The following is a 25,209-nucleotide window of genomic DNA, read 5'->3' as shown; positions in this document are numbered from 1 at the left end:
TCTTGACTCTTCTTTTTTAGCGGCATGTGCTACTGAGACAGAGGGCTCAGTCGATAATTGTTGCTTTTGGCCTTCTGGCGGCTTGATCTTCTTTCTACAATCGGCACTTGTTGCCTCCGAGATCGCTTCTTCCAATGTAGGGAATTTCTCCCGATGGATTAGCTGGGATCGGAGACTTTCATATTCAGAATTTAAGCCCATGAGGAAGGTAAGTGTTCTTACTTTAATCTCCCTTTGCCAGTACTCGAGATTCTGAATTGAGACTGGCCATAGCTGATCAATTTCCCTCCATATTGCCTTGAGTTGGGACGCATATGAAGCTACTGATAATTCCTTCTGCCGGATGAACTTTACTTGAAGAAGGAGGTCATACACCCTCCACTCGTTTTGCATTTCTGCACAGGATTTACGGATTTCCCTCCATATATCTGCAACAACATCCATTAGATAATACTGATTTCTTTGTTCTACCTCCATATTTCTCACCATCCAGTTGGTGATGTATGCTTCTTCTGCGCGCCAAAAGCTTCAATCTGAGCCTATCGGTAGGTGGTGAATCATCAGTAAGGTGGTCACCCATGAAGGCGGCGACCAGTGACCTTTCGGTCAATTTCATCCAACTATATCCGTTTGTACCATCATACTTAAGATCCAGATTTGGTATGACCAGTCTGTTCTTAGTATAATCATATATATGAAGCACTTCGTCTGCAGAGGATTCTTCTTCCGAGCTGTATGCAGAAGCTTTGGCCTGCTTGGAAACTTTCCTGGAAGCAGCCTTTTTTCCCATATGATGATAGAACTTGCTTGCAGACTTGCAGACTTGCAGACTATGGAGCTCCTTTCGTCAGGGAAGGTTGAATGAATCAACCTTGCTCTGATACCATGTGAAGAATGCAGAGAATTCTGCCTTTGGGAACAGATAGGACAAATGAGGCCTTTTTGAGACAAATGAGAAAGATGCAGAAGAAGTTTATTGAGATTTTTGATACAGAGAAAAGGGGAAAAACTCACACATAAACAGGTTGGGAAAGACTTTCCTTTATAGGCTAAGTCCTTTCTCAAGATAGCCGTTGGGGGCAACGGTCATATAGTCGTTGCCCCAACGGCTATTTTAAGGGGCAAAAAGGTCATTCTTTGGGGAGCGATAGAAAAAGAAAGAAAAAGAAGGAAAAGAGAAAGGAAAAAGGAAGAGAAAGTAGGAGAGAGATAGGTGGGCCATTTATAACTCATGGCCCACCTTTTTACATGTGTGTCAAAATAGAAAAGGATGAAATTAGATGTTTAACAGCTATGATGCTTGGAAAATATTCATGTCCAGCTTATACTCTACGAGTGTTGATCTGCCTCCATGTATTTGCCAAAGTCATGATGGACAAGAAGAATTGGACAAAAGAATTGATGTCTCTCTGGATCCTTAATTTGTCCTAGATAAGAAATATACTTTTATTCAAGGGAAAGAGAACGATCATATATTTGATCTCGATTCTTTTGAAGGGAAAAATGAGGCAATAATTACCTGTTATAAAGTGTGCGATTGTAACTGTAGATTTGTTGTTGGCGGGAACTTGGATCAGGAACTTAGAGGAATCTTTCAACTTAGTTAGAATCCCTTTAATCCATTGGTCGAGCACTTCACTTAAACAATTCCTTGAGCTTCAGCCACTACACTTAAGCATTGACCAAGACCCTGTTTCTTATGGTGCCCAGTTATAAGACTACTGCCAAGACGAAATCAATAACTGGTATCGGACCCACAAAGAAACACACAGTCTGCATAGTCTGCATCAATCTACTTCTACAATAAGCGGTTGGTGGGTTCCAAACACGTACAATACTAATGGCCCCTTACTGATATTGATGAATGTGATGAGATGCTGTTAGGACCCGTCCTGCCGGTCAAGTATGGGCGGAGACTTCAGAACAAAATTTAACAAGAACAGTGCATTGCCATCCGTAAGGTTCTGAACACTGGGAAACAACAGAGAGATACAGCAAGGGAAAGGGATGACAAGGAGGGACGCCAAGCCTCAGGGAGAGTCCTTCCTTACTGTCAAACTGTTCCCAGCAAGTGGATCTGAGTCGAGTATAGCACAGAGATGTGTCTGAGAGGGCAGAAGAGGCCAAAGCAAAGGAAGAAGGAGGCTGCAGGAGCTCCAGCCCAGGGGCGGCGCCTTTAGGGAACAGAAAGAATGAACAGGAGAAGCTCTCATTAGCGGCTAGGGTTTTGGGCACTTAAAAGGCCCCCCCGATTACATTTGTCCCACGTGGGGAGGTCCTTAAGTGGCCTCCCACGTGGGACCACTTACTCGACTAGAGTCCCACGTGTGACTCCTTAAACAGTGGGCCACACGTGGGAAAAAGGAGAGTAAGTTCGAGAAGGAAAGAGAAGGAAAAAGGAGAAGAAAAGGGGAGAAAAGAGGGGGGAAAAAGGGTGGGCCACTTATAGATCTGTGGCCCACTTACAACAGACTTAGAGAAGGGGGAGAAGGGGAAAATAGGGATCTGAGGAGTCCCAGTCCAACACCCCCCCGCAAGCTAGGTGTGGGCGTTGACCATGCCGAGCTTGGACGCCAGCTGTTGAAACCTGGGACCCGGAAGAGCCTTAGTGAAGATGTCCGCTTTCTGATCTACAGAAGGAATGTACTTCGGCTTGATAACGCCACGATCAATATTTTCGGCTAAGTAGTGTCGATTTAAGGCCATATGTTTAGTCCTGTCGTGCTGAACCGGGTTCTTTGCTATTGCCAGGGCCGACTGATTATCACAATATAGGCAAATGCCATTATTGTCATAGACGTAATGTCTTCTAGGAGGTGTTTCAGCCACCGACACTCGGAGACACCCTCTTTAATGCACAGCTCGCTTCAGCACTTGATAGCGATACTTCTTTCTGTTTTTTACTCCTCCATGTGACCAAACTTCCCCCACGGAATGTGCAGTACCCTGATGTGGATCGACTATCGGTCACGGACCCTGCCCAGTCAGAATCTGTGTAAGCCTCCAGCGCGAGCCCCCCTTCACGTGAGAAGAGAAGTCCCTGGCCCACAGTGAATTTCAGGTAAGCAAGGATGCGATGGGCTGCCCGAAGGTGAACTTCCCGTGGCTCACTCATAAACTGACTAAGCAAACTGACGGCAAATGATATGTCTGGCCTTGTATGGTTAAGGTAGATTAGCTTTCCGATCAACCTCTGATAAGCCGTCTTGTCCACTGCTGCACCTCCATCGTCTCTGCCGATTCTAACATTCACATCGAGGAGTGGAGACTGGTTTGCATCCCAACTGTCCCGTCTCTTGGAGGAGGTCGAGGATATACTTGTGTTGGCTCAGCAGTATACCACCACTGGAATATGCTACTTCAATTCCCAAAAAATATTGCAACTTACCAAGTTCTTTCATCTCAAATTGCTTTGATAGTGAACTAATCAGTCGGCTTATTTCCTCTCTGTCTGCCCCAGTGATCAAGATATCATCCACGTACACTAGTAAGATAGTAACCTTTCCCGTTAGTCCCTGCTTGATGAATAATGCGTGATCCCCTCTAGCTTGGTGGTAGTTCAACTCAACCATCGCCTTGGTAAACCTCCCAAACCAGGCTCGAGGGGACTGTTTAAGCCCATACAATGCTCGCTTCAGTCTGCATACTTGATTTGGCTGGTCTGTGAGTGTGTATCCCGGAGGGAGCTGCATATAAACTTCCTCTTCTAGCTCTCCATGAAGGAAAGCATTCTTCACATCAAGCTGAAGAATATCCCAGTCACACTTAGCAGCAAGCGCAATCAGCACTCGCACTGTGTTAAACTTGGCCACCGGAGCAAAGGTCTCCCCATAATCAATGCCTTCCGTCTGGGTGTATCCCTTGGCAACTAACCGGGCCTTGAGACGTTCTAGTGTACGGTCTGCTGAGAACTTTGGGGTGTAAACCCAGCGGCACCCCACAACTTTCTTTCCCTTGGGCAAGGTGACAATTTCCCATGTATTGTTCTTCAAGAGGGCGTTCATCTCCTCATCCATGGCAGACTTCCATCCAGGGTCCTGAAGGGCTTCCTCGACCTTGACTGGAATCTGAATTTCTCCCAACCGTGTGAGAAAACTTCTGTAGTGATCGCTGAACTTCTCATACTTGACATATTGGCTAATAGGGTACTTAGCTCTGGCCCGGCAGCTACGTACCCCCTTTCTGAGTGCTATGGGCCAACTAAGGTCATCCTCCACAGCACTGATAGGTGGTCTGTCTTCTAACTCCTCTGGCTCATTCCGGCTTTCCTCAATTTCCGTATCAACTTGGTGTTCAATTTCTGATTGCCCATTATCTTCCACCTGAGGTCGATTCACAGGACTTTCATCACCGGTGTCTTCTTTCGAGATTTGCTTTTCAGGAAGCTGTACCGAAATGGACATTGTAGGGGAAGTTCCTGGAGTGTTCCCCATGTGTTGAAGGAATCCCAGGTTTGTCTCCTCTACGGCTTCACAACGCCTTTCAACTGAACTTTCCTTCTGAAAGTAGAATTCAGACTCCTGAAATGTGATATCGGCAGAGACAATAAACTTTCGTGAGGGAGGATGATAGCATCTATACCCTTTCTGGGTGCCTGAATAACCCACAAAGACACAGCGTACTCCCCTCGGTTCTAACTTGCCGCTGTTTTGATGGGTGTACGCCACACACCCAAATGTTCTAGCCGGGAGTCCGGAGAAAAGGCGAACTTCCGGGAATGATTGCTTCAGACAGCTCAGAGGACTTTCGTATCCAATTACTTTCATCGGAATTCTATTAATAAGATGAGCGGCTGTTAACACGGCTTCTCCCCAATAGTTCTTTGGCGAATTCCCTTGGAATAGCAAAGTTCGGGCAGTTGCGAGAGTATAGCCAAGACGCCTCTCTGCTAGGCCGTTTTGCTGTGGAGTGTTGACACATGAGGTCTCGTGAATAATCCCCTTGGCCAAGAAATGCGATCTGACTTCAAAGTTGAGGAATTCCGTTCCGTTGTCGGATCTGAATCGCTTGATCCTCTTCCCAAATTGATTTTCAATCATCTCGCAGAATTCAATTATTATCTTCGGTACCTCGGCCTTTGATTTCATCAAATGTAACCACATAGTACGGCTATAATCGTCCACAAAGACAACAAAGTATCTGCATCCAGTCAAGCTTTCAACGGGGGATGGCCCCCACACATCACTATGTATGCAATCAAATGGAGAATAAAAGCGTTCATCCATAGATTTAAAAGAAATCCTTCGAAGTTTTGCCATCTGGCAGGCTTCACAAAAAAATTCTTTAACCGAAATACCCCTAAACAATGAGGGTAACAAGTTCTGAGTAAATCAAAGGTGGATGACCCATCCGTTGATGAAGACGGATCACCCTCTCCTCCTTGGGGCTCATTCTTGCGACACCATTCATCTTTCCACATTGCCCTCCAGGAGGAGTAGGCCCCTTCCCTCCTAAAGGATGAAGTCCTCCCGGATACCTTATCACAGAAAAAACAGTCATCACTGTCCAATATAAACCTCCATCCAAAGTCATCAACAGCCCTTTGAATAGAGAGAAGGTTAGTCATCAAATTTTCCACATGCAGAACATTCTTAAGGAGGCCAACTGAGTCCAGGTGGACACTTCCAACTCCTTTTACGGGCAAGGTTCCCCCTCCAGCTGTCTGAACTTTGTGATTAATCTTGGAAGAGGAGTAATGACTGAAAACAGACCCGTTTGGGGACATATGGTCCGTAGCTCCGGTGTCCGCAACCCAAATATTGGATAGGGAATTACCTGATTTCGCCAGGGAGGTAGAGCTAATCTTTCCCTGCAACTCTTCGACTTCGGGACTCACCCCAGCGGATTCTGAATTCTGTGATTGTGAGGCCGCCACCATGGCCTTCTTCCCGGAGTTCTGATTCTTCCAGGCCAGCTTCCAACAAGTCTCCTTTGTGTGGCGCCTCTTCTTGCAATAATTGCAGAAAAGAGCGTCACGATTATCCTCTCCGTCGCCTCCCCCGGATTGACTCGGCTGAGATGGGCGTGGCGTCCAATTTCCAGTGGAATTAGGTTTGCTCTCAGGTTTCTTCGATAGCAGCGCAGCGGAGTTTGAGTTTTGAGCCTGGGAGTCACCAGTAACGCCAAGTCTGCTCTCAGCCTGCATAACGGCACTAATGGCTTCTTCCAGAGAAGGCAACTTCTCACGATGTAGCAGTTGGCTCCTCACAGACTCATAGACCGGATTGAGTCCCATGAGGAATGTAAAAATTCTCTGCTTGAGGATGAGTTGTCGTTCCATGGACTGTGGATATTGTACCGGCCAAAGATGGTCAATTTCTCTCCAGATGGCTTTAAGTCGGGATGAGTACTGACGAATGTTCTCTCCTCCTTGGCGTGCCGATGCCTCCAGCACCTTAAGTTCGTAGAGACGCCAGTCGTGAGACTGTTCTGAAGCGTACCTCTGGATCTCATCCCAGAGATCTCTGACCGTCTCGCAATAGAGGAAGTCTCTCCTCATTTCCGGGGTCATGGATCTGAGCATCCAGCCCAAGATCAGAGATTCTTCCGCTTTCCACTTCTTGAAATCGGCATCAGCTGTGGTTTTGGGAGGATCCGTCAGATGATCTCCCAGAAAAAGACCGTAGACAGTGAGTGTCACCATCTTTGTCCATTCGAACATATTCCCCCCATCAAATTTTACCTCTGCTGGGGGGAATACCACAGCAGGCCTTCCAACTTCTGGATTTAATGAGCTTGTCTCCACTCCTCTGGCCCCAGAGGCTTCCTGGACAACTCCAGGGTTACCCTGGGTCGAGCTCTCATCCCCTAAGCTTGACATCCTTGTTAAAAGTTGATGAAGAGTCCTGAAGTTGTTGTAGGGGACTAAAGAAACCCCTTCTAGGGTTCGATCTGGGCCAAAAAACGGTCAGGAGCTACTCCAACTGCTGCTGCGGCCCTGAAGGAACCCTTCTAGAGTTCGATCTGAACCAAAACTTCCTTCAAACTGTTCAATGAACAAACCTGCTGCTGAATCTTCCTTCGAACCTTGCTCTGATACCATGTCAAACTGTTCCCAGCAAGTGGATCTGAGTCGAGTATAGCACAGAGATGTGTCTGAGAGGGCAGAAGAGGCCAAAGCAAAGGAAGAAGGAGGCTGCAGGAGCTCCAGCCCAGGGGCGGCGCCTTTAGGGAACAGAAAGAATGAACAGGAGAAGCTCTCATTAGCGGCTAGGGTTTTGGGCACTTAAAAGGCCCCCCCGATTACATTTGTCCCACGTGGGGAGGTCCTTAAGTGGCCTCCCACGTGGGACCACTTACTCGACTAGAGTCCCACGTGTGACTCCTTAAACAGTGGGCCACACGTGGGAAAAAGGAGAGTAAGTTCGAGAAGGAAAGAGAAGGAAAAAGGAGAAGAAAAGGGGAGAAAAGAGGGGGGAAAAAGGGTGGGCCACTTATAGATCTGTGGCCCACTTACAACAGACTTAGAGAAGGGGGAGAAGGGGAAAATAGGGATCTGAGGAGTCCCAGTCCAACACTTACAGCGAGCCCTTTGATTGTTCCTTTGTCTGGAGGGAGAGGGAGAGAGAGAGGAGAAGAATGAGTTAGGGTTCAGAAGTCCAGAGAGAAAGGGAAGGTAGAGGAGGATCGTACCATTCTTTGCCCGCCCGATCTTCTCCTTCGCTCCCCCTTTTTACCGTCGTGCTTGTTCCCATGACCTCTGCCCTAAAGGGGTCGGGTGCAGGTTGTGGGCCCATTTGTAGCCCAGGCGCTTCCTCTGGTAGACTCGTATATGAGTCCTAACAGATGCTTGCCAGTGAGGCACTTTAGGATTATGCAGAAGTGGGATCAATATATTGACATAACAATAAATATTTGAAAGAGGACTGAGGCAACTAATCAATTGTCGATTCATTGCATAATGTATTGGCGCTGTGTTCTGCCTGTCATTTCTGGCCCCCTAGGTTCCCCGTCATCATCACAAATCGACAATTGATTCCCCTGTGGATCTGCTATCCTTCGCTTCCTGGTCCTCTCAAGATTGCCAAACTTGTCATTCTTCCTGCACCCATCACTTTTCCCTGTTGTCCTTGACGGTGGTAGTAAAGTTGTGGCGATCATCAGTAATTAGTGGTGGCGGCATGATTCCATGGCAGCTGGCTCAGGATGTTGAAAGGACTGTGGTGACAGCGACTGGGTGGGGGTGGAGAATGGGAGATGGCGAGGGAGTGACAATGTCACAATGATTGTTGACTGGTGGTGGTGGTTGTTGGAGGTTGAGGAGGTAGGAATCAGAGGTAGTGGCGTGTTGTGGTCGAGATGGTGGGAGGTCGCAGTGCATCTCGACCACACCACCTGTGGTGTGGTTGAGATGGAGACAGCGCGGAACTTTGAAAGTCGTGACAAAGTTTGAGCTTGTGGTGCCAAAAGGTTGGAACTTGCCAAGGTGGTGATTTTGCGATGGTAGGGGTGGAAGTGGGGCTGTGGTTGTTCAAGGTGGTGTGAGGGTGGGACTGCGGTGAGGTTGCGGAGGGGGAGCCACAAAGGTGGTGGATAGCCTGGGGTGGTTGAAGCAGCTGACCGCAATGAGTGGGCTGCCTAGGGAATGAAGGAGGGGGATGGTGGTTGGCCTCTTGGGTCTTAACTATAAGAATGGGAAATGTAATGGAATAGAATAAGATTCGGCCGCCCTTGTGAGGATTTTGATGTCATATCATATAAGGTGCGATGATCGGTTGGTGACTGCTATTTATAGAGAGGCCACCTCTGCGCGTATTGAGTCCGAGTCCAAGAAAATAACGGCCGATTATTGTGAGTTTCGATGAAGCCAAGTTCTGGGGTGCAGGATAGGGTATCCACCTTGCTGCTGTAGCTACCATCTCTGACCGATGCCCAGAATGCCTCATCAGAAGAAACATTCACTCCTGGAATCTGCTGCGATGCCCATACTCCGTGGCGAGCTGATGTATGAAGAAGAGTTGGGAACAGTCTTCATCTCCCCTTGCGCACAGGACATTCTGCAAATGTAGTCGGGACCCATTTCTTATGAAAGGCGTATGTCTCACGTCGTCACCGCCTCAACAAACAACTGAAAAGCCTCACCTTGAGAGGGATTGTCAGTTTCATCAGCATGTCACATGTACTTCTCATCGTCGAATCCTCCACCGCTTCTCCTTGGATTTTCATATAGGTATCCTTTATTGAAAAAGATGGTCCCCCCCCCACACTCCCTCCCATCACGGGCCTCACTGATGGGCTGAGATGTATGAGTGTCTGTTGCATTCCCATCAGCTCCTCAAAATGTTACTCCAATGGTGCCAATGTAAGGATGGGTTCCATGTTCCGTCCTGATGTTCAAAAACAGTGGCATGTGGGTTCCGTGCGAGAGCAAAGAGTCTGGGAAACTATAGCTTTACGATACCTTTCTTTGACCACTTGTCTGTCCAGAACCAAAAACCAGCATCATCCCCCAGTTTGGCATCAAATAGCTGGCAGATGTGTGGTATGGTTTGACATAGATCGCACCAGAATGGAGGCTCCCCTAGAACTCTAGCCCAACGCCATCCCTAATCAATCTTTGAGTCATATCTGTCCCTCAGGACATTCAAGACCAGATCCTTTTTTAATGTCAAAAGTCTTTCTACCCATTTGGTCAACAACGCCAAATTCAAGGATTCCATATGGAGAATCCCCAACCCTCCCTGCTTCACAGCTCTGCATAATATGTCCCAAGATATCAGAGGCATCCCGTTGGACGTTTAATGTCCAGTACCTCCCCAGACGAACCTTCTCATTAATTCGTCGAGGCCATTTCCTACTCTATTCTGCCAGCCCTCTAGTCTCCACTCGGCCTTCTCTATAACTGGCTGTTATTCTGTATTTGCAAGACACCTCCACGTCACTGGTAGACCCAAATAGCTCATTTGGATTGAACTCCGAGCTGTGCCTAAAATTATAGAGCACTTTGACTCAGACAACAAAAGTTCGAAAGCTACACGCCTTACTGCACTGATCCTCTCATGAAGAGCATTGTGTCACCAGCATATTTAAGTAGGGGAATGCCCTCTGGGTAGCTCGCAGTCTGGAAGCCCCTTAAGAGGACGTCATTTCCTTTTCATAGACAGACTTTGGATTAGACATGGGAGGAAGTGAGTGGCTGAAGAATGCCACTGGCCCGTTCCCTTAAAAAATAACTGCCCAAATATGTACATCCAAAATATCATTCTTTGAGTTTTCATGCCCAAAAAATTGTCCAATCTAGAGAGAAACCTTGTAGAGGAATGTCATACGGAATCTGATCTTGGAGAGTGCTCTGTTGGATCAGAGGATGGAAGAGGTGTTAACCATGTAATAGTTGGTAGTACACCTCAAACCTTGGGAATGGGAAACAAGATGCTTGGGAATGGGAAGGCATCTCTGGTCTAGAATGCCTACATGAAGATTAGTAAGGGATTTGTGTAGGAAGTGACAACCATAATCATATGTAGCCTTCTATGGAAACAAAACATTCCCATAAAGATATGTGTTTTTGGATGCTATCTAATTAGTCAGTGACTTGTGACACGAGCCCTACTGACTAAAATGTTCTAGGATGCCTTGGCAGAATGCACTGTGTGAATTAAGTGAGAGGAACACTATTCTCATATTTTCATTGCATATCACTTTGCCCAGGCCATATGAGCATTAGAGAAGATCTTATGGTGGATGCCTCCTGTGACTAGGGCATTTTGGAGATCTATCAGGGAAGATGGATCCAGGATCAAGACAAATGGGGAAGGCTCCTTGTGGTGCTGTGGGGATTTGGCTGCACCATAATGAGGTGATTTTTCAGGGGAGGACATCCTCCACAGAGATCGTTTTTCATGGTGTGAAGAGTCTTGTTGCATACTGGTTTAGAAGAGAGTGAAGGGGGCGCACTCTGGTCATCATGCCTACTAATCATCCATGTACTTAAATATCATTAGGTTGATCACCATGCTCAGGTGATCTTCCCTATTTTTCTTAAAAGACAAACCTTGTCGAGGGATGACATAATTGTTTTTTGAAATATTGTATTTTGGATTTGGAAACATTGATTTTATTTATCTGCATTCAACATTGATCTTTATTTGAAAATATAGATAGTTCCAAAAATTTTGATAAATCAAAACTTGTTTTTTCTATGTTGAAGATGCTTAAATACCTTCACTTATGGTATAGTCTGATTTATTTTCTTATACTTCTGTGAAATGTCAGGGAACAAGTGATCCATATGTTATCTTGAACTTGGACAGCCAAATTGTAAAGAGTGGAACCAAATGGGGGTATGGTCTTTGATTTTTTTATTTGATATTTCAACTGAACAAAGAAAGAATCAGAAACAATTACATGAATCAGACAAAAAAATTCACTGACTTAAAAATAGCCAAAGATGATATGTGATTGAAATTGCAAAAGCATAGTACAATGCAGCTAAAAATGTCCACTGAAAATGGTTGTGTTTGTCAGCACTTCTTGGTCTGTTTTGTATTTGATTTCATATTTATTTTCAAATAGCCACATGTATAGGCGTCCCATCCAATTTTTTGAAGCCTTGAGTTTGGACCTCTTTTAAAATTAACTTACTTTTGTGGGCTGTGGCCCAGTACCATGTAGTTTGTATTTAAACAAGCCCATTCAAAAGTGCAATAAGATCTTCATTTGCAGAACCCTAAACATGAAAGAGAGAGAGGTCTGGCTGCTGCTGGAGTTGGAGCTTGCTGGTAGACATGGGTGCTGCTGATAGACATGGTATTAAACCTGAAGCCAAGTTCAACTGAGTAAGATTGTCAATTTCTGCAGGATTAGAGCTTGCTCAGCTGCCAGCACCCATGACTTCAGTTCTAAAAGGAAACCCACATTTTTTATGCTAGAATAGCTGGCAAAGATATCAGCATACAGAGAGTGTGGCCCATTGTGAGAAAATCATCAGTGAGCCCAATGACAGGAAGAATTAAATGTGTCTTTGCTTAAATACCTCCTAAATGACTTTGGGTTATCACTCTGTGCTGGAATATGTCAATGAATTGCTCAATGTCTAGTAGGAGTTTGACCACCACACTCCTTCAGGGCTAAATTCAATGAATCTAATGTACGTGCTAAAGCTGTCAGTCCTTAAATTTCTTAGGAGCCTTAATCCAGGTGTCTCTTTGAAGTGTACTCATATATTGGGAGAAAACTATCATCTACACTAAGGTGTTTTCCATCATCCATTGTTGAAGAACAACATTCTGCCTAAAGATGAAAAGTGTCGCCCTTGCTATTAGCGCACCTGGTAGGCGCTTGAATCTAACATGGCATCAGATCCATGTTGCAGGTTGAAATCCCAGAAGTAACACTGCATGCTTGGGCCATAAATATGCCAGCAGCATATTTATGAAAAATGGTGTGGTGGGAATTGTTGAAGAACAACATCCTGCTTAAAGATGAAAAATGGTGCCCTTCTCATTAACAATAGCTTTAAGCGCAGTTCGTAAGCCCTTGAATCTAACTTCCAAATTGAGAGAAACGAACTCAAAATTTTTGTGAAGGACAGTGACGATGCCATGCCTGTGAAACACAAAGGTAGGCGTTGGCCACCTCCATCCACTGACGACCTCAAGTCTGGTTCCTTGGTTCTCCATATATCGAACCTGCAGTCCAAAGGTTCCCACAGTGATTTAGTCTGTTGGTATAGCAAGAAGTTGTGTCCTACAAAGGAAACCTGCTCTAAGCCCTTGAATAGAGCTTCTCAGCACCACAATTATGTGGCGACATTCTAATTGATTGTGTACTATACAATGCTCATCGTGTTGAGGGCATTTATGTCATTTTATGCAAATAGGGGTATTTCTGTTGTTTCCCACTTTGCATGTATTCCATTCTCATAGGACATCCCTCCATTTCAAAGGGCAGCCAAGAAAATGGAATTTGTTGGATCTCATAGCTCCTCTACAGATGTTCTTCCTTCGCCTACCTCCCTCTGCCAATGATCTTTCTAATGTTCTCCCTCTCTCTCTGAGTTACTGGAGTCAGTTATCCTCCCTCCCTAGCTTCTCAGATAAAAACCCTCACGTTCTTATCATGTGCTGAGACTCATGTTCCTGCGGCAAATATGTTGACTCCACTACTTCCCGACTTTACTTCCATTTCACCCTTCTGAAGGAGCAGTTTCCATTTCAATCTGAAGTACCTTATTATTTCCTTTCGGCCTATGGGATCCACTACATTCACCTGGATAGGTATGAATTTCCTTTCGAAGAATGTTTTGTATGTTTCATCCACAATTACCATCCATACCCCTGCCTTGCCAATGTTCTCCATGTTCCAAGCCTTTCAATTGACCTCATTTCTCCTCATCAGCTCATTGAGGACTTTGTTTAGGATGACTTATTTTAATTGTCACAAAGTCTCAGACTAAATGATTAGATTGGCTAAGGTTGGTGGATGACTCTACTCGGCGCTCAACCCCATTGTGTGACATCTTGCCATCTTCCCACCTCTTCCTGGTCTGTGATATGCTGGGTACATCAATGTCACCTCGGTTATCCTTCCTTATCTGTTTTATGATTATTTCCCCGGTTGGTTTGTGGGGTTTTTTTACAAACCTCTCTAAATGAGTCATCGGAGTCCTTATCTGCCTTTTCTTGGCTCCACTTTTTTGTAGCTTTTCTCCTGTGCAGGATGCTCTTAAGCCTTCTATGTGTTGCTGACTTTGATGGATCTCAGGTTGGAGAAGATTAGGGTGGAACGAGAGAGAAGAGTTCAGAGACATGGAAATGTAAATCTTTCGTGTTATTTCTTAGGACAAGTACCCCTTAAAGAGTACATAACAAGGTTAGATCTTAAGATGTGAATAAAAGTGCGCTACAACAGTTAGAAAATTAATCCAAGTAGGGCTCAGTCCAGGGGAGTGCAGGCAGGGGACGGATGGGATGGGGAAGGGTCCTCGCAGTTGTTTGGGCAATATGGCTACACCGCAATGAAGTGAAGTTCAGGGGAAGGGCAGGTTTGACAGACAGTGTGCTACATGATGTGGAGAGCCTCATTACATATTGATTCGGGAGGGAGTGTTGATTGGAGAGGACCATGCTAGTCGTGCACTGCACGTTCATGTGTATCATTATTTCTGGGCTGACCACCGCTTTCAGGTGATCTTCCCTCTTTAATTAAAAAAAAACAGTTAGAAAATTAAACTGTACAACATGGGATTTGGATGGGCCTTAATCACAGGACAGAATGATTATACAACAAACATAAAAAGAAATGTAAAACTAGATCATGCCCCTTGGTGGCTTATACTTTTTGTTTATGCTGCCATGTGCTACATGCGGGATTTTGAACTGAAGCATAATTCAGACGTGACTAAGCTAATAGTTGCTATACGTCCTTATTCAGTTCAAACTCTTCACAACTATTACATGATTTTGATCAGACGATGCCTGTGTTTTTGTGGACACGTTGAAACTTTCTTGAGAAAGAAGCTACAGATGAAGGATCTAGAGGGAGAGGGGAGGATGAAGATAAAGATGGGATTCTACCTAATGGATGACGCTAGGTGCTTCTTGTCAGTTACAGCTTGGAAGATTTGTGAAAACAACCGTAAACATGATTAACAACTTTAAACATCGTTATGTGGTACTTAGATCACCCAAAACCTGTAAGAGAAAGATAATCCAAAATAGAAAGTACTTATTAAAAAGTTTCATCATGGGCATCTTGGCAGGGACTGGCCCAACGGTCACATGAGCCTATCTGCAGGGCCTATCTATGCTCCCTTGCCTCTTTGAAGATTTGTCCTCAAAATGACGTATGTCCTCTTCCAACATCATGGTATCCTCTTCCACTATATTTCACGACAGAATGGTGTTCCCTGCATATGTTTTGCCTCATTCTTCATGCAATCAGTAGACTACTATTTCAGACAAATGTACCCAAATATTTTTGGGGATGCAGCCTTAATCTCTGCCCACTTGATTTACTGCCTTCCTCTCTCACTCTCTCTTTGAATTGCCTTCAACTTCTTGAATGACTGTCTCAAAATTTTCATTTGGTACAATTACATGCATGGCTTCTACTGTGTATCTTCAGATTTACTTGCAATGTCCTCATTTGTACTGTGATTCACAAAAAATTGATCTAAAAAGACTTTTATGATGTATGTCTTTTTTGGGCTACTCTGTTCAGAAAGGTTACAAATGGTCAAAGAAAATTTTTATCAGGGACATCACCTTTGATGAAGCTTGTACATACTATTCCCTTTCTTCCAACTCCTCTGATGCCCTTGGATTTTGTTTCCTTTGTCATTCCCCAATCTCTATTACATGTTCCTACCACTTCTCTCAACAACCCGTCACAGCTCTCACATATTGATCCTGTATTGAATTTTCTCTATCTTTAAACTCTTTAGGTCTCCTCCAATTGTCAGTCCACCTGTTTTCTCAGAGTCTCCTACGCACCCTGGTCTATCAGGCGCCCCTCTGCCCATTAAATGTTTTGGTCATTAGGTATATGTCTGGTAGGCACCCATCTTTCAAGACCTGTGACCTAAGTCCACCTTCAATCTCTACCTCTAATACCGCCCCTGAACATCCATCTTCCTTTTGTTTATCACTCTACCCATTTGCCCACTACATTTCATACCATAGCCGCACCCCTTCCCATTATGCCTTATGTGGCCCTTGTCACTATTTCTATTCCTTGCATTGTAGGCATTGGGAGTGGCCCCAAATAATGTCTGAAAGTTTTAGAGAAGACCCAGACCTGAACATTATACTTTCTGCCGCCGTATTATTGTTGCATGTAAGGGGTTATATCGTGTGTAGTATCAGTCTGATGGCTCATGGAGCATTAGATGGTTTGCTTGGCAGCTAAAGGATGTGTTTAACAGTTTTGTTGTTGACTATGTTGAAACCTTTTCACTGGTGGCGAAAGAATGCATTCTGCATTCTACTTTCTTTGGCCGCTCATTTTGCCTGGGAGTTGCAGCAGTTTGATGTCACAAATGCCTTCTTCGATAGAAACCTTCAGTAAGATATCTATGTGGGATTTTCCCCTGGTTAATCACGTCTCCTCTTCAACTCCTATTGTTTGTGAGCATTAGAATGGTCTCAAACCTTTTTATCATTCTTAATTTGGTCGCTTCAGTCCCAATGAAGTTATTTGGCTATAGAAAAAGCAATAATGACCATACTGTGGTCTGTCACCATTCTTCATTGATGGAGTGAGTCTCCCCTTGGTATATGCTGACGGCATTATCATCACCAGCAGCGATGTTGAGGACAATAAATCTTTTGCTCATCGTTTGGCGTTAAGAGTTTGCAATCAAACACTTGGGGTTGCTGCTGGATTTCTTGGGACTAAAGGTGGCTTACTCAGGTGTCTTTGAATGGCAACATAAGTACACTTAGGATTTTCTCCAGGACGTTGGAAACATAGCTTCTCATCGTCGTGATACTCTGACGGAAGCCGATTATGGCTGGGTTGATACTGCAGATGCAGAGCTCATTGATCAAGATCCTATGAGAAACTGGTGGGGAACCTCATTTATCTCACCCACACTTGACTGGGCATTGTATATGCAATCGATGTATCAAGCCAGTTCATGCATACTCCTAAGGCAGCTCACCTCCATGTATCTCACCGTATCCTCAGATATCTCAAATGCACAATGGGATACAGAGTTATCTCTACAGGAATGCAGGTCTCCATGGATATCTACACAGGTGCAGACAACGGTGGCTCTCAAGTTGATTGTCACTCCACAGCTGGTGTAGCTTTATTGATGGAAGCCTAATTGCTTGGCGTGATAAGTAATGAATTGGGATCACTTGGTTGTGTGCAAAAGCTGAAATTATACAAATCAAGTAACTGTTAACCAAACTTTGTCTGGCATGTGATTGTCCAATTTAGCTGTTCTGTGTCAGTATTTCTCATGATACAGTTCAATTTGACTGCATGAAATATATCCAATTTGAAGCACATTTGTTAAAAGATGAGCTTGAAAGTCGAGCCTATATTAGTCTCTATTGTTAATAATATACACATCACATTTTTGTTGTTCTCTTTTGCATCTTATCGAAGTCAATTTTTTTAATTTTTGATTTTCATTATTTCATTACCAGTCATTCTATAGTTCTAGATCATGTCAACACATCTTGGAAATTATTCATTTTAATCCTGAAAGTTCCAATCTTACGGTCCCACTGGTCTTTTACTCTTATTTTTGTTCTCCATTACTTCATTAAAATACTCTAAGCAACTGCTTCATGAATTAATATTTGAGTAAGCAGGACAAAGGAGCCTACTTGGAATGAAAACTACACTTTGAATGTCAATTTGAGCTCCAGTAAACTGTTACAGGTAATTTCCAACAAGCTTTTAAACAAATGTTTGGTTATGGTGTGTGCTTATCAATTTTCAAGTGATTCTCAAATTATTCTAGTTTTATGAGCATAATTCAGGCAAAGACTCTTTCGACCTTGTTAGATCTCCTTTTCCAACTGATATTTTTCTAGTCTTGGTTGCAAGAAATGTCGCTTTGGGAAACAATGTGCTACCAAAAAAATATTCCATTTTGAAGTTCAAAACCCATTAAGAGTTACATATGAGCCTTAAAGTAAATGGTTGAGGCCCCTCTATCAAAACTGGATCAGATAATGACATAATACTATTCATGAATTATTGAATAAAGAAATAACTTGGTGTTAGGTAATATATAATTAAACGGATGATGCTTGAAATTCCCCCTCAAGATAATGCATTTTAGGCTTTCCAAATAGATCAATCGTCTCAAAAATGCATGTTAGCTCTAGGATTGATTTTACCCTTATGGCGATGAACATGAGCAAATAAAAGTAGCACCCTCAGAGTTCTAGTCTTATATTTTTTATGCTTAATATGGAGTCATTATTGAGAAAAAATCAAGTGGGCCATGATACCCCATTCCTATCTGGGTTGAGGGTTAAATCGAGCCATGAGAGTGGTGTTCATGTCTGGCTGTGTCATGAAGGCTTATGGTAGACAGATAAAAGAAGGGGGGTTCTCAATTGGTAACAGTTTCAAATGTCGAGGTAACTTTGACTCAATCTACCGTCCAATGCTCTTTGAAGGTGAAGCACATTGGATTATGGAGCCAGATCATGAAGACGGTTAGACCAAGGTGGGGCCGCATGGAGCCAAAGTCTGCATATTGGTAGGGAGAGCATTTATTTCTGATGTCTGGCCGTGGGTCAGTATGCATAGGATTGCACATAGATATTGATTTCCCGACATTATAGGGGCACAGTTCACTGTTAGTTTGACTGCTTCCATGGTGGTCAAGGAGGAAGGATGGCATGGGCGAAGGTGGGTGAAGTGTAGGGGCCGATTCGAGTGTTGAAGGAGAGCCCAATAGTGGTGGGGGTGGTTGGTGGCTTTTGAGCTCCAGAGGAGGTCTGCCATGTGCTATGGAAGAAACCTCTGGCATTGGAGGCTATGGTTAGACCCTGCAGGAGACTCCACAACCTCATCTCGACGGGACTGGCCTCCAGGGATATTGGAGGTGGAGGTGATTGAAGGACACCGGATGCCAATGATGGTTTCAGATTCACGGCGCTGAGAGTACCATCAAAGTATGGCTGAGATTGTGGCCCCTCTGCCAGCCTCGTGGAGATAGGGGGTTGGCATGTAGAACCAGAGAAGACTCTCAATTGCCAGGGTAGGAGGTGTGGGCTACTGTGGATCTTCCATGTCCTTTGGTAGAGCAACAGTTATGAATTTCTCTACATCAGAGGTGACATCAGCCGAGGGATCAAGAGTGAAGGGGGCTTCCAACGAGAACATCATCAGAAGTCCACAACAAATTGTGGACAATGAGGCTCAAAGGCTAGACATGATCAAACATACTCAGGGTTGTTGGGAAAGGGTGATATCATACCCCCTTGACCGAGCGGACATTGAAGTGGCGATTTCATCTCGACGATGGGCCAAGAGCGAATCCGGCACACCAGTCTCTCTACACCGTCAACATGGGGTAGCGGACGCGATGGCAGGAAAATCGGCGGCGTGGGCTCCTGGGCGGCGTAAACTACCCCAAACCTTCTTGTGCGATCCAAAGGAATGAGGTCGACGAGAGGAGGGAAAAGGCACGAAATAACTCAAGCAATTTTCGGGGGTCTCCCTTCACCCTGCACGCAACTCGACCATACCCCTGCGGATGCTAACCAGAAACCCCAACAGAGTCGCAAGTTCAGAGGGCGTCACATGCATGCGACAGGGGGAGTCGCGACAGTCCCGGCCCATGGGGAGGGACAAGCTGACAAAGGTATCCATCACTGCTCCAGGGGGTTCAGAAAAGGGGAAAGGACCACGGAGACTGGATTCACACTGATCCACGAAAACAGTAAAGATAAAAGGAGAAAGGTATCCGGGCAAGGTTCATTTCAAGCTCTACGATCAAGTCGAGCCGTGGGGCCAGAGGGTCCGCTTATAGGGTGCTGTTAGTTTAGGAGAAATAGAGAGATGTTGAGGAGAGGAGAAGCTCCAGCCAAGGGCGGCGCCTGAGACACAGTCTTGTAGACTAGAAAGAACAAAAACTCAGAAGCTTCATTTGACGGCTAGGGCTTGGGGCCTTTTAAGAGGCCCCATTACAAGGTCCCACGTGTGAGTCACTTAAAGGCTCACACGTGGGATTTTACTTAAGTGAAAGTCGAATAAAAAAAAAGGAAAGGACTCCCACGTGGGCCACTTATAGAACGTGGCCCACTCACAATGGAGAAAGAAATAAAGTGAAAAGAGAGAAAGAGAAAGAGAAAGAGAGAGAGAGAGAGAGAGTGAGAGAGAGAGGGAGAGAGAGAGAGAGAGGGAGAGAGAGGGAGAGAGAGGGAGAGAGAGAGACTCGATTCAACACCCCCCCGCAAGCTAGGTGTGGATGTTGACCATGCCTAGCTTGGACACTAACTGTTGAAATCTCGGACCAGGCAGAGGCTTGGTGAAGATGTCTGCTTTTTGGTTGACGGATGGAATGTACTCTGGTCGAATGATTCCCCGATCAATGTTCTCCGAAAGATAATGCCGATTAATGGCCATATGCTTGGTCCTGTCATGTTGAACAGGATTTCTGGCAATTGCAAGGGCAGACTGATTGTCACAGTAGAGTTTGATTCCTTCACCATCATATAATCCAATATCCTCCAACAAATGCTTCAACCAGCGACATTCTGAGACACCCCGCTTAAGTGCTCGAAGTTCAGCTTCCGCACTAGACAGGGAGACTTCCTTCTGCTTCTTACTCCTCCAAGTGACCAAACTACCACCCAAGAGTGTACAATAACCGGATGTAGAGCGACGATCAATCACCGACCCGGCCCAATCAGAGTCAGTATAGGCTTCCAACGTCAGGCCTCCTTCACGAGTGAATAGAAGTCCTTGTCCAACAGTGAATTTCAAATATGCCAGAATCCTGTAAGCTGCTCGCAAATGAATTTCATATGGCTCACTCATGAACTGACTCAATAGGCTGACAGCATACGAGATATCTGGTCTTGTATGGTTGAGGTAAATCAGTTTCCCAATCAACCTTTGATAAAGATGTTTGTCTACCGCCGCTCCATCATCTCCTTTTCCAATCTTTACATTAATATCAAGGGGGGTTGTCGCTGGCTTACACCCCAATTGCCCAGTTTCCTGCAGTAGATCCAACGTATACTTATGTTGGCTGAGAGAAATACCTTCGTTGGAGTATGCAACCTCAATACCCAAAAAATACTTCAATGGTCCAAGTTCCTTCATATCAAATTGTTTGGACAGTGCCTTGGTCAACCGATCAATTTCTTCTATATCTCCACCAGTAACAAGTATATCGTCCACATAGACTAGTAGAACAGTAACTGCTCCACCTGCTCCCTTCTTGATAAAGAGAGCATGATCTCCTCTAGCTTGGTAGTAATTCAATTCTACCATGGCCTTGGTGAAGCGTCCAAACCATGCCCTCGGTGATTGTTTCAACCCATACAGAGCCTTCTTCAGTCGACATACTTGATTTGGTTTTTCTGTCAATCGATATCCCGGGGGAAGCTGCATATAGACTTCTTCCTCCAACTCTCCATGGAGAAATGCGTTCACATCAAACTGAAAAATTTCCCAATCACACTTAGCTGCAAGTGCAATCAAGACTCGGACGGTGTTAAACTTTGCTACTGGCACGAATGTCTCACCATAATCAATTCCCTCTCTTTGTGTGTAACCCTTTGCCACTAGTCTGGCCTTGAGCCTTTCCAACGTTCTATCTGCCAGAAATTTGGGTGTGAACACCCATCGACATCCCACTGCCTTCTTTCCCTTGGGCAGGGAAGTAATCTCCCAAGTGTCATTCTTCATGAGAGCATACATTTCATCATCCATAGCTGCTTTCCAACCCGGATCTCGGAGGGCATCCTCGACTCTGTCTGGAACAACAATTTCACCCAGCAGAGTGAGAAAACTCCGATACTGACTGCTCAGTCTTTCATATTTCACGTAATGGCTGATCGGGTACTTCGCCTTAGCTCGGCACGACCTTACTCCCTTCCTCAATGCTATAGGCCAACCTGAGTCATCATCCGGTGCTTCTACATTCGTATCTGCAACTGCATCTCCTAGTGAGTGTTCCGGAACTTCTTGGGTCAATTCTTCCTCAGGATTAATTTGATTGTCCATAGCTCCCGCTGGTTCACCCTGCTCATCCGAAGGCTGAATCAATTCATCTTCGGCCTCATCAACTATCTGCCCGCTTGTGTTGACCTCGATCTCCCCAGCTGGAGTGTCAGTAGAACAATGGGTTTGATCAGGAGTCAAATGACGTAGAAATTCAAATACGTGTGAGCCTTGTTCAGTCTGGGTTGTCGCAGACACATTGTCAGCAGTGGAGTACAGTTCTGTCTCGTTAAACACCACATCTGCCGACACAAAGAATCTTCTTGAAGGAGGGTGAAAGCACCTATATCCCTTTTGAGTCCCAGAGTATCCAACAAATATGCAACGGATTGCTCGTGGGTCAAGTTTGCCTAAATTCTGATGCACATACACCACACATCCGAATACTCGAGCAGGAAGTCCAGAGAACAGACGAACTTTCGGAAAAGATTCTCGTAGTCGATCCAGGGGACTGTTAAGATCAATGACTTTCATAGGAATTCTGTTTATCAGATAGGCTGCTGTCTGTACCGCCTCTCCCCAGTATTTCTTGGACAACTTTGCTTGAAATAATAGTGACCTGGCAGTGGCCAATGTGTAACCCAAACGCCTCTCAGCTAGCCCATTTTGCTGAGGGGTGTTGACACATGACGTCTCATGTATAATCCCTGGCTCATAAAGTGCGACTTAACCCGGCATTGAGGAACTCAGTTCCATTATCAGATCGAAAACGTTTGATCTTCTTCCCAAACTGATTCTGAATTAAACTGCAGAATTCGATAATTACTGTTGGCACTTCTGCTTTAGATTTCAGCAAGTATAGCCACATCGCCCGACTGCAGTCGTCAACAAACACAATGAAATAACGGCTGCCCGTTAAACTCTCCACTGGGCAGGGCCCCCAAACATCACTGTGTATACAATCAAACGGGGAAGAGCAGCGATCATCCATAAATTTAAAAGTAGTTCTTCGAAGTTTGGCCATACAACAGGCCTCACAAAACAATTTTTCAGCTAAAATCCCATTAAACATAGAGGGATAACAAGTCTTAAGTAAGTCAAAAGGAGGGTGTCCCATCCGTTGATGTAGACGGATCACCCTTTCCTCCTTGGTGATCGTATGTTGTGACACCATGCACTGTCGAGGCAAGCCATCAAGGATGAGTAAGCCACCTTCCCTCCTAAAGGACGAAATCTTCCTCCCGGAGACCTTGTCATACAAAAAACAGTCATCACTATCCAGAATAAATTGGCAACCCAAATCATCAACTACTTTTTGTATAGATATCAAGTTTGTCCTTAGGCCCTCTACATGTAAGACTTCTTTGAGGAGCCCAAGGGGGGAAACCCGAATCTTTCCAACTCCCTTTACTGACAGATAACCATCTCCAGCTGTTTGGACTCTATGTGTCACTTCAGCAGGGCTATACTCGGTGAATTGCGACGCATCTGGGGACATATGATCTGTTGCCCCAGTATCGGCAATCCAATCATGGGGAGAGGAATTACCTGACTTTGCCAATGACGTAGAGCTGAGTTTTTCTTGCACTTCTTCAACTGCTTGACTCGTCCCGGCTGCTCCAGAGTTTTGTGGTTGGGAAGTAGATACATAAGCCTTCTTCCCTGCGTTCTGATTCTTCCATGCTAGCTTCCAACAATTCTCTTTAGTATGTCGACGCCTTTTGCAGTAGGCGCAGAACAGTGCATCACGACTGTCTTCCCCTTCTGGTGAAGCAGTCGAGTTAGGTGGCGGTGGACGAGTGGGCCAGCTCGTATTTGGAGCCGCTTTAGCCTCTGGCTTCCTTGATAAAAATGCAGCGGAATTTTGAGTCTGAGGATCAGGGGCAACACGCAGTCGACTCTCTGCCTGTCTGATTGCTCCAATAGCTTCTTCCAGACTAGGCAATTTTTCTCTGTGCAGGAGCTGGCTCCTCACAGATTCATACGTGGGATTGAGACCCATCAGAAAAGTAAATAATCTCTGCTTCAAAATATACTGCCGCTCCACTGACTGTGGGTTGTGAGTGGGCCACAAGTAGTCAATTTCTCTCCAGACTGCTTTCAGTTTTGAGGAGTACTGAAGTACATTGTCCGTCCCTTGACGTGCTTGAGTCGCCTGGACATTTAACTCGTAAATCCTCCAGTCATGACTCTGTTCTTCACTGTATTTCTGAATATCATCCCACATTTCTTTTACTGTATCACAGTAGAGGAAATCTCGCCGCATCTCTGGTGTCATCGATCTGAGCATCCAGCTGAGGATCAGAGATTCCTCAGCCCTCCATTTTTTGTACTCTGGATCCGATGCAGCTCTTGGATCATCTGTCAAGTGGTCTCCCAGCTGGCATCCATACAGAGTGAGAGTGACCATCTTGGACCACTCAAACATATTTCCCCCATCAAACTTGACTTCTGGTGGGGGAAAAATAAAGTTAGGACGACCAGCATCTTGAACTTGAGGAGAGTCAGACTCTCCTTGTCTAACTCCACTCAGTCCTTCATCAACAGTAGCCAAAATTTCATCGCCATTGTTTGGCATTGCAGACAGAGCTTGAAGAAATCTGAGACGAGCTAACAGCAACAGGGAACACCTCCAACAACGACTTGATCTGCTCCAGTAGATGAGCCCTTCAAGGATCAGAGATGCTCTGATACCATGTTAGTTTAGGAGAAATAGAGAGATGTTGAGGAGAGGAGAAGCTCCAGCCAAGGGCGGCGCCTGAGACACAGTCTTGTAGACTAGAAAGAACAAAAACTCAGAAGCTTCATTTGACGGCTAGGGCTTGGGGCCTTTTAAGAGGCCCCATTACAAGGTCCCACGTGTGAGTCACTTAAAGGCTCACACGTGGGATTTTACTTAAGTGAAAGTCGAATAAAAAAAAAAGGAAAGGACTCCCACGTGGGCCACTTATAGAACGTGGCCCACTCACAATGGAGAAAGAAATAAAGTGAAAAGAGAGAAAGAGAAAGAGAAAGAGAGAGAGAGAGAGAGAGTGAGAGAGAGAGGGAGAGAGAGAGAGAGAGGGAGAGAGAGGGAGAGAGAGGGAGAGAGAGAGACTCGATTCAACAGGTGCCATGCATCATGGCGTGACACATGAAGGTGGGAGACGAGCACCGGCCGAAGGGGTGGGGCATATTTTCAGCTTGACGGCTTGACAGGAGGAACAGCAGATAAGAGGGGGTTTGAAAACCCACACACTCATAGATGCGGAGGATGCCGGTGAGGATCTTGAAAGGTTAGGGGAGGAGACGGAGGGCTGGGTGAGGGTTGGCCCAAGGCGGTGGCGAGCCAACTCATACAGACCTAGGCCACTAAAAAGGGGAGAAAGAGAAGGCTGCTGCTACAGATGTCTGAAGCACGGACACAGAGCAAGGGAGTGCTGAGGCACGTTGGTATGTCGAAGATGCATTGGACAGGACACCGACAATTCGACTGTCCTAGATGTTCACGGGAAGTGGACACAACGATGCCCATCAACCTGGGGAAAGAAGGCCCGGAGGCACACAAACCAGATGGTAATCAGCATGCGTCGGCCAGGGATATGTCGTCCCAACAGATTGCCCACACAGGCTGTCTTGTGG

At 45.3% G+C, this 25,209-nt stretch overlaps 2 protein-coding genes across 3 annotated transcripts in view; one reads left to right on the top strand and one right to left on the bottom strand.

Moving 5' to 3' along the window:
• The window catches only part of LOC144700187 (putative triglyceride lipase), a 46,515-nt gene that overhangs the window by 5,829 nt on the left and 15,477 nt on the right, over positions 1-25,209 (top strand). The window contains exons 4-5 of one of the 2 annotated variants that reach the window (XM_078571618.1): positions 11,215-11,282; positions 17,268-17,337. In XM_078571618.1, coding sequence (XP_078427744.1) covers positions 11,215-11,282; positions 17,268-17,337 — 138 coding nt within the window. Of the gene's footprint in view, positions 1-11,214; positions 11,283-11,710; positions 11,778-17,267; positions 17,338-25,209 lie in introns of those variants that run through there. The other variant, XM_078571619.1, reaches the window with a different exon arrangement.
• Positions 22,698-24,383, bottom strand: LOC144700188 (uncharacterized). The gene is made up of 2 exons (XM_078571620.1): positions 23,137-24,383; positions 22,698-22,837 (listed from the first exon to the last, which is right to left on the bottom strand). Exons 1-2 carry the CDS (start codon positions 24,164-24,166, stop codon positions 22,809-22,811), a joined length of 1,059 nt encoding a protein of 352 aa, XP_078427746.1. The 5' UTR covers positions 24,167-24,383; the 3' UTR covers positions 22,698-22,808.

The sequence above is a fragment of the Wolffia australiana genome, chromosome 2 (genome assembly GCF_029677425.1).
Source record: "Wolffia australiana isolate 7733 chromosome 2, ASM2967742v1".
Classification (NCBI taxonomy): Eukaryota; Viridiplantae; Streptophyta; class Magnoliopsida; order Alismatales; family Araceae; genus Wolffia; species Wolffia australiana.
This window is presented reverse-complemented; position numbering and strand designations above follow the sequence as displayed.

Excerpts from the sequence above, each read along its gene's own strand:
- LOC144700188 (XM_078571620.1), bottom strand. The coding sequence starts at position 24,166 with ATGCCAAACAATGGCGATGAAATTTTGGCTACTGTTGATGAAGGACTG. Across the intron at positions 22,838-23,136 it reads TACGTCATTGGCAAAGTCAG|GTCTCCGGGAGGAAGATTTC; the intron begins GTAATTCCTCTC and ends TTGTATGACAAG.